This window comes from Brachyistius frenatus, unplaced genomic scaffold, assembly GCF_029030835.1.
Source record: "Brachyistius frenatus isolate BFR_SWC_R1_liver_20210118 unplaced genomic scaffold, ASM2903083v1 Contig_239, whole genome shotgun sequence".
NCBI classification, from domain to species: Eukaryota; Metazoa; Chordata; class Actinopteri; family Embiotocidae; genus Brachyistius; species Brachyistius frenatus.
Genome location: NW_027210838.1, coordinates 511,428 through 520,903, shown reverse-complemented (window position 1 = coordinate 520,903; position 9,476 = coordinate 511,428). Strand labels below are relative to the sequence as shown.

The 9,476-nt window shown below is 45.7% G+C and overlaps 1 protein-coding gene across 1 annotated transcript; it reads right to left on the bottom strand.

Annotated features, from left to right (window-relative positions):
• Positions 1-229: 229 nt before the first annotated feature.
• nr1d2a (nuclear receptor subfamily 1, group D, member 2a) lies at positions 230-5,060 on the bottom strand. Its single transcript, XM_069720402.1, has 8 exons — positions 4,713-5,060; positions 2,730-2,966; positions 2,514-2,602; positions 2,276-2,420; positions 1,406-2,154; positions 1,129-1,314; positions 587-797; positions 230-468 (listed from the first exon to the last, which is right to left on the bottom strand). Exons 1-8 carry the CDS (start codon positions 4,741-4,743, stop codon positions 269-271), a joined length of 1,848 nt encoding a protein of 615 aa, XP_069576503.1. The 5' UTR covers positions 4,744-5,060; the 3' UTR covers positions 230-268.
• Positions 5,061-9,476: the final 4,416 nt, after the last annotated feature.

Below are 9,476 nucleotides of genomic sequence, written 5' to 3'. Positions count from 1 at the left end.
TTAAAAAAAAAGCTCTGCCACACGTGCACTGCCGTGTGTTTGTGTGCAACAAGCGTCAGCGGTCTCTTCTATAAATACAGTACGTCTTATATCTCGCTCTCTCTTCTGACCCCACGTGGCCTACTTAACAAAAATAGAATAAAAAATAACTTTTCATACAATCCAGAAACAAAACTGGGTTGGTTGAATACGAGGGGTGAGGAGGAGGAGGAGGAGGAGGAGGAGGAGGAGGAGGAGGAGGAGGAGACCCCCCCCCGGGAAGAAGCCTTTAAGGGTGCACTTTGAACGAGAGCAGTTCCTCCGAGTGCACGTTGTTGAGTGAACGCAGCTCGGGCAGTTTGAGCAGCAGCTTGGTGAAGGTGGTGGCCGACTCGTCGCCGTGGTTCTGCATCACCAGGTTTCGCAGCGCCCGGATCAGTCTGTCCTGCAGGGCCTCCACCGGGTTCAGGTCCTGGATCCCCGAGCGGTCTGAGACGGAGACGAGACGGGGAGGAGGACACGTTAGCACCGGAGACGCAACAACAGATCGAAAAAAAATAAATCTTTATATATATTTATATATATATATATATATACGCGTTCTTACCGGCTGAGACGAGCACCACGGCGGTGAAGAGGCTCATCTCGTCGGCGTCGAGCCGCAGAGCCGCCAGCTTCTCGCTGAACTCGCACATGGAGTTGAGCAGCTCGCCGGCGCCCAGCGACCGCAGCGTGTCCAGGCTGTAGCGTTTGCCGCTCAGGAAGGTCACCGTGCGCTCGGCCACGTTGAACAGAGAGGCGAACCGGACCATCAGCACCTGGCGGGTCGAGAGAGAAGAAGAAGAAGAAGAAGAGTTTGTCATTTGTTTGCAGCACACTGAAGACCGAATAATTCTGATGCCGTTTTTTTGTCCGTTCAGCTTTTCAGTGGACGTTATGATGTCACACTAAAAGCTGAAGGTTAGTCAGCGTTTCGGGAGCACCTGATTGAACTACAACTAAAATATCTGAAACGACGTCACGGATTTCGTGAAGTCTCTTTTCATTTCCATTCTGTTATCGGAACAAATATTAGTCGGCTCTGTTTGGGGAAGCCGCGGTCGGCTCGCGCAAAAAAACAACACGGCGCGTCGACGCTCGGCCTCTCACCTCGAAGGTCCCGGCCTTCAGCAGGCTCACTTGGTCGTGCTCGGGGAGGTCGCGGAAGCCCGGGATCCTCTTGGCGAACTCGACCACCTCCCGCACGGCGGGGGTGAAGCTCATGGAGAACTCCTCCCAGATCTCCTGGCTGGGCTTGCGGGGGTCCACGTAAGGTGAAGTGTTCATCGGGCAGACCTGGAGAACACGGAGGACCTGAGAGTTAATTTCGAGGTAATCGGAAAGCGGTCTGGTGTTCTGCTGCGAGAGGAAGAAACCAACGACTCACCAGGTGTGCTCTGCTGCTCACGCAGCCGGTTGGTCCACGGTAACCACATGAGGCAGTTTGTGTATTGAAGTCACGCTGTCTTTGGCTGTCTTCTGACGGTTCACAGCTGGGGGCGCTGCTGAGCTGCTGCTGGTAGACTCCTCTGTCCTCCCTGTAAGCAGAGTTGGTGACGTGCTGGCCACCGCTGTAAACTTTGTGCCGGTAGCCGCCCGCCGCCGCGTTGTTGTTGTTGTTCCAGCAGTTCCAGCTCTCCTGCCGCTGCTCCTCCTCCGTGCGGCCGTCGGCACCCGTCTCCGGGGCGACCGGCGAGGGCGTGGCCTGGCCCCGGCGCGCCGACCTCTGCTGGCCGAACGCGAAGGCGCCTTGGTGCTGCCTGCTCACCGCCGCGACCGCCTCGTCCTCGCCGCTGTCCGACCCGCAGGACGACGCCGAGCTGGAGTTGGTGTCCATGGAAACCACCGACTCAGAGTCCTGGGCGCACTGCGGGGAGGAGGGGTTGGAGCACGACGGAGACTCGGAAGCGGCGGAGGAGGAGGAGCAGGAGGAGGAGGAGGAGGAGGAGGAGGAGGAGGAGGACGGCGAGGCGCTGGCGTCGCCGGTCACGGCCTCCATGGGCAGCGGGGGGCTCTGGTGGCCGTGCAGCATGCTGTGCAGCTGGCTGTTGTTGCTCATCATGTTGTTCATGGCGTTCTGCATCTCCAGCAGCATCCTCTGCTTCTCTCTCTTTGGGATGCGACCAAACCTGACGGCTGAGAGAGAGAAAAAAAAAACCCGACAGATGTTAGTTTGACGAATTAAGGAGCACGAAAAGAATCAACAGGTTGTTTTTTTCTGTTTGAAATGCAGAAAAAAAGAAGAAAAAAACCTCACCGTCTCTGGACATGCCGACGGACAGACACTTCTTGAAGCGGCACTGCTGGCAGCGGTTCCTGTTGATCCTCATGATGGTGCAGTTCTCCATCTTAAGACACTTCTTGTACTGGATGTTCTGCTGGATGCTTCTCCTGAAGAAGCCCTTAAAGAAGCACAACGACATCCCCGTGATGAGCAAAGAGGACACAGATCAAAGCGGGCAGAGAGGAAAAACGCGTCCGGGAGCCCGTCTCACCTTGCAGCCTTCGCAGGCGTGGACGCCGTAGTGGAAGCCCGAGGCCACGTCGCCGCACACCTTGCACAACAGCACCATGCCGTTGATTTCTGCAAAGAGACAAAAAACAAACAAAAAGGGGAACGGTGAGTCACGGGCACCGGACCGGGAACGGCTGGACGCGCTTGGTTTTTTTGTTTTTGTTTTGTTTTTTTTCTTCAACGTGTCCGTGCTCACTCGTGATGCTGCTCTTGGCCGACGTGGACGACCGGCCGGCCTTCTCGGCGCCGTGGCCGCGCTGGTGGCCCGTCTTGGCCGGCGGAGCGATGTCCACCACCATGCCCACGGCCCTGCTGGGCAGCGAGGGGCGGGACGGGGGCGGAGACGTCGACAGGTAGCCGCCGCCGGGGCTGCTGCTCATACAGGACTCCGGGCTGGAGGCGGAGCCGGAAGAAATGTAGGCAATGACGCCTCCTGTCGAAGAGGAAGGCGAAGACTCTTTAGACATCGTTCCACGCGTATCAAAAGTATTAAAAAAAAAAAAGGCGGAAAAGTTCAAATTCAGACACGTACTGTCATCGTTCTAACGTGGAAACTATTTTACTTTCATATAAACCCAATTTTGTGAGAACACGTGCAAAGCACATCGAGATATGTGGGGGGTTTTTTTTAGCCTGAGGTTGGAGCACGAGTTAAAACATAAGCAGTAATAATAAAAAAAAGAAGTGAAAAATAGACTTGCTCTGTCTGCCAAATAAACAGTGCAAATAAATCAGTACAGAAGTATGTGTCTGCGACACACCCAAGGAGTACTGCTGTGAGTGTATGTGCGTTTTTGTATGCGTGTGTTTCCTGGTTGGTTTAGTCAGCACTAAGATTTGACCTGTTTATCACCTCCAGTGCTTTTTGCTGGTTGGATAACAGGTGTTACATAACAGGCCCGGGTCTCTGTGCAGACAGGGTCACCGAAGCACCGGGGCAACCCGTACGACCAAACACACTCACAGGAAAACAACCGCCTGCCGGTTACGTAATGACATGTGTGCCCCTGTGTTCAGGAAATAACTCCGCCCCTTTTAAAAATAATAATAATAATAATTTAAAGAGTCAACAGATGCAGGTTTTTGTATATTTTAGAATATATGTCACATAGGTGCCCTCGGGCAAGGCACGGAGATTTAACACCGTCCCTCTCTGGAATGTTTAAAGTGAATGAAGTGAAGTAGGGCGGTGCGGAAAAACACAAACAAAACAAACACTCACGTTTGCACACAAAACATTCAAACTTTGCGGCTTTAATGGAATTTTTTTTTTTTTTTTAATTCTACAGCTCTTGAAAGAATAATAAAAAAAAAAGTTTTTAAATAGGCTTCTCTTTCACGCGCCACCCACACGTGGACCTGTCATGAATTTCTGTGAAAGCGAAGCACGAGGAGGAGGAGGCGGAGGAGGAGGAGGAGGAGGAGGAGGCGGAGGAGGGGGACAGATCTAGGTCAGCGCGCTGGCTGTCTCCACCCCGTCTCACGTGTATCTCGCAGTCGAGCCTCTCGCCAGGAGTCCTGCGTACAACGTGGATTATTCAATGTCATACGTCACGGGCTGCGCTCCGACCAATGGGAGAAGAGTTCCAGTGGAAGCGTGCGCGCTGATAGGAACGCCCCTCGACCAATCGGAGGAGCGTTCCGGAAAGCCTGTACACACTGACACATGGCTAGTCTACGCTGTCCATGTGAGGGCGGCCGGAGGAAGCGGAACACGGCCGTTGTGTCAGATAGAAACGCCGTACTGCCCGACTGCTCTCACCGATTTGAAAACACGGGGGAAAACAAAACAACAACAAAAAGAGAGAGCCAGAACGAGGTTTATTATCACACTTCGAGCTCACGACAACGTAACAGTGCGATTTTAAAACGCGCGTCAACAACAATTTCCGACGCTTAATCGACGACTATAAATGCTGCAACACAGCGAGAAGACAAATATGCGCAAACAAACCAAAATAAAATATTGACGGAAGGTAAAATAATAAAAAATAAAAAACTGCTGCAATGATACGGCCGGGCTCGGTGATGAATGGATGTCACCTACACTGCAGCAAAGTGTCTGCGCGCGCACACACACACACGCGCGCGCGCACACACACACACACACACACACACACGATCGTGTTGGTTTTTCTCCTGAAACAGGACATTTCCCGTCAAAGATCCGTCTTCTTACCGGGCTTGGCTGTCTCCACGTCCTCTGGCATCTTCGTCCGAGGAAGGAAAAAACAAAAATCTCCCAACAAACTGAACTCAACTTGTCACGAAAAAAAAAAAACACCAAAAAACAACGACGGAGATTAAAGTCGATGGCGAGCGAGTAAAAAGACGGAGCTCATATCAGGGATCCGTTTCGGGGAACGAGTCTGCGGGGTCCTGCTGCGGGAGATCGGGTCGGGAACGAACGGCCGGCTCGGAGGAACTCCCCCCTTGTTGTGCGACTGCGGGTTCGTCAGGAGAACTAAATGTTCTCAATAGCGGGGCGCGCCCATGTGACCCGTTTGTCGGCCACGCCCCTCCGCCCGGCCGCTCGAGCCGCTTTAACCCAGTGACACACTTTCAGGACGGCGGAGGGGGCGGAGCCAAAGCGCCGCGGCGACGTAAGAGAGGGACGGTAACACAGCGGTCACGTTGCAGACGCAACGTGAAGTGGAGAGCAAGTACGGGCCAGCACGGCGAAGCTGCGTGCGCTCACGAGGTGAACCGGCGAGTCTTCCACTTGGAGGCATTTCTGCACAACGGAGGAGGAGGAGGAGGAGGAGGAAGAGGAGGAGGAGGAGGAGGAGGAGCACGTTTTCAGGCCCTTCACCGCAGTAAAAGTACAAACAATACACAGTGGAACTACTTTACTACGCGTAAAAGTCCTGCATTCAAAACTGTACTTGAATAAGAGTATTAGAAGCTGTACTTAAATATAAGTATTAGATGAAAATAATAATCAAAAGTATCGAAGGTAAATGTACGAATGACAAACTGTAAAAATACTCCACTACGAGTAAAAAGTACTACATTCAAAACTGTACTTGAATACAAGTATTTGTAGAAAAAAAAAATAGAATCAAAGGTAAATGTACTAATGCCAAACTGTGAAAATACTCTACTACAAGTACTCCATTCAAAACTGTACTTGAATACAAGTATTAGAAGAAAATAATAGAGTATGTATCAAAGGTAAAAGTACTGATTCCACAGTGAAACTTCTTTACTACAAGTAAAAGTACTACATTCAAAACTGTACTTAAATAAGAGTATTAGAAGCTGTACTTAAATATAAGTATTAGATGAAAATAATAATCAAAAGTATCGAAGGTAAATGTACGAATGACAAACTGTAAAAATACTCCACTACGAGTAAAAAGTACTACATTCAAAACTGTACTTGAATAAGAGTATTAGAAGCTGTACTTAAATATAAGTATTAGACGAAAATAATAATCAAAAGTATCGAAGGTAAATGTACGAATGACAAACTGTAAAAATACTCCACTACGAAAAGTACTACATTCAAAACTGTACTTGAATAAGAGTATTAGAAGCTGTACTTAAATATAAGTATTAGACGAAAATAATAATCAAAAGTATCGAAGGTAAATGTACGAATGACAAACTGTAAAAATACTCCACTACGAGTAAAAAGTACTACATTCAAAACTACTTGAATACAAGTATTTGTAGAAAAAAATAGAATCAAAGGTAAATGTACTAATGCCCAACTGTGAAAATACTCTACTACAAGTACTCCATTCAAAACTGTACTTGAATACAAGTATTAGAAGAAAATAATAGAGTATGTATCAAAGGTAAAAGTATTGATTCCACAGTGAAACTTCTTTACTGCAAGTAAAAGTACTACATTCAAAACTGTACTTAAATAAGAGTATTAGAAGCTGTACTTAAATATAAGTATTAGACGAAAATAATAATCAAAAGTATCGAAGGTAAATGTACGAATGCCAAACTGTGAAAATACTCTACTACAAGTACTCCATTCAAAACTGTACTTGAATACAAGTATTAGTATAAAAAAATACTCAAAGAATCAAAGGTAAATGTACTAATACCATACTGTGAAAATACTGCACTACAAGTAAAAGTACTGTAATCCAAACTGTACTCGAATACAAGTATTAGAAGAACAAAATACTAAAAAGTATCAAAGGTAAAAGTACTAATACCATACTGTGAAAATACTGCACTACAAGTAAAAGTACTGTAATCCAAACTGTACTTAAATACAAGTATTAGAAGAAAGAAATACTCAAAGTATCAAAGGTGAAAGTATTAATACCACGTTGTGAAACTACTCTCCTATAAGTAAAAGTACTACATTCAAAACAGTACTTGAATGCAAGTATTAGAACAAACAAATACTCAAAAGTATATATTCTTTTACTACTCTGAAAGATCGTCGTGTGTTTGGATCGTTTCCGTTCTGTAAGAACCACATATCTCCAAAAAGTTTCTTAAAAAAAACACATTTTCCAGCGAATCCGAGTGAAACGGTTTATTTCCCTTGAAAAGTAATTGAATTTTCTCAGCCCGTGAAGGAACATAGAGTCCTTCGGTTCATCAGAACAATCCTCTCAAAACCACCCAATTTCGAGAGACATGTTTTTTTGTTGTTTACTGGACAGAAAGAACAACTGTCGTCTTAGAAGTAACCAAAGCTGTCAGACAAGCGTAGAGGAGTAAAACGTTCGATGTTTTACCTCTGAGTTTTAGAACAGCAGGAGTATGAGGTATGCATTAAGTGGAAGTACAAATACCTCAGATTTGTGGGTTTTTTTCATACAGTACTCGAGTAAATGTACTTGGTTACATTCCACCACCGCTCTGTGACGCTGTGCCGAACGGATCGCGTGTGAAACCACGTCATCAGGACGTCTCCGTGTGTCCAACACCTGGCAGCTGAAGAACATAATGTGGTCAGAACATGATGTCCTCCACAGAAATTCGACATGTTAGCTCGCACATAATGATGTTTATTATGATTACTGCCTCGTAAATCGCGGCTTCTTTTTTTTTTTACGCTCAGCTGCACACTGGCTGATGGGAATGTAAAAATAATGAACTTTTCCACGACAGATAACCGAATGAATCTTGTTTAAATCATGTTTGGGATTTGACGCTGCACGTGTGTTTTCAAAATAAGTCAACTATCAACTTTTGGGAAATAAAAGGATCAAATATATAAAGGCCTACACGTAAAAGTACTACATTCAAAACTGTACTTGATTACAAGTATTACAAGAACAAAATACTCGAAAGTATCGAAGGTAAAAGTACTAATACCATACTGTGAAAATACTCCACTACGAGTAAAAGTACTGTAATCTAAACTGTACTTAAATAAAAGTTTTAGAAGAAACAAATACTCAAAAGTATCAAAGGTAAAAGTACTAATACTGCACTGTGAAAATACTCCACTACAAGTAAAAGTCCTGCATTCAAAACCTTACTGAAGTATAAGTATATATACGTATGATCTATACTTAATGTATCAAAAGTAAAAGTACACAATGCAGTAAATGCTCCCTATTCTTGGATTAACATTACTGCTGCATTAATGTGAACTTTACAACTTATTTGATCTGCTTTATGTCCTGTTGGTTAGTTTAAATCTACAGTAATGCATCATATCATTACATATTGTTATATATAAATAAAGGCCCATTTATAAGAGGCTAATTTAAAGAATCGGAGTCAGAAATGTCTTTTGTCACAGTTTAAAACCGTGCGTGTTACTGACACCAGCACACAGTGAAGAGTACCGACTTCCCGGCTCGAGCTGATGACCCGGTCAGAGGTCGAGCCTGCCGGGAATGGTTCGCTCTCAGCAGGACGTCAGCTCATCCGCACCTCGTCGGGCCGCCGCGAACATTTTAGGGAGCCGATCGCCATCACGTGTCAGGCTTTTGTCGCGCGTGGCCTCGCTCTAAAAATATGTTTTGCAGCGGTTACTAACTGTCACAAAACAAAATACATCTGGGTGTTGCAGAAAAAGAAAAAAAAAAGCTGAGCAGATATTATTAGATTTCGTGCATGAATGCGTGTTAATGGTTCAGACGGAGAGAAAAGAAGAACTGAGGAGTTTATGTTTTTTTCGACGGGTCTCCTTTGACTTCCTTGTGTGTGGACTTCACACCGATGTGCCGAATCATCGATTAATTGTCCTTCATCAACAGAAATTGATTTCTTTGAGGCGCCTGTCGTCCTTACGAAAATGAGTTTTCATTATTTGTGTCCGTTGCAGACGACGCGATACACGCTGTCCACCTGACTTTGACGTCTTGAGGTCACAGGACCTCCGTGATCTACATACTTCATATACTTTGACCCCCGCAGCGCACTTGTATTTAATGAGCAGCGGTATTTCCATCTTTGGCACGCTAAAAGCATTATCTTCACGGTCGGTGCAGCTCGGGCTCAACAAAGCTGTGAAATGAACTAAAATCGTGCCGACTTGCTTCCGTATCAACTCCAACACAAAGAGGGATTATTATCGTCATGCCTTTTAAAAACAGTCTGAAAATAAGAGGCATTGCCGTAATAACTGGTTGCTTGTTAAGGTGATAGCTTTCTTTTTCGCCCAGAGAGTTCAAAAACTTGTCATGATCGTGTTGTAATAAACATGTTGGCCACTGGGGGGCTCTGCAGAGAAATCAGTAACATCATGGTAACTTTTAGCGTCAATAAGCCGCATATATGAACATTAAACACGACAAGAGTCGATGTCAAATTCCCGGACTTTCACTGACTAAAAAGTGGAAATTTCATGACCTATAATGAACAGGAAAACAGGATATGGTTGTGCTGAGCAGACATAAAAAAAAAATAATAAAAAAAAACCTTTCCTGATTAAAAACAGGCTGCTAATAAGCTACATTTTTTGTATTTCTGTCAGTGACCTCTAAAATAAAAACAAGGAGGCGGACACGAC

Excerpts from the sequence above, each read along its gene's own strand:
- nr1d2a (XM_069720402.1), bottom strand. The coding sequence starts at position 4,743 with ATGCCAGAGGACGTGGAGACAGCCAAGCCCG. Across the intron at positions 2,967-4,712 it reads CGTGGAGACAGCCAAGCCCG|GAGGCGTCATTGCCTACATT; the intron begins GTAAGAAGACGG and ends CCTCTTCGACAG. Across the intron at positions 1,315-1,405 it reads TGAGCAGCAGAGCACACCTG|GTCTGCCCGATGAACACTTC; the intron begins GTGAGTCGTTGG and ends CGTGTTCTCCAG.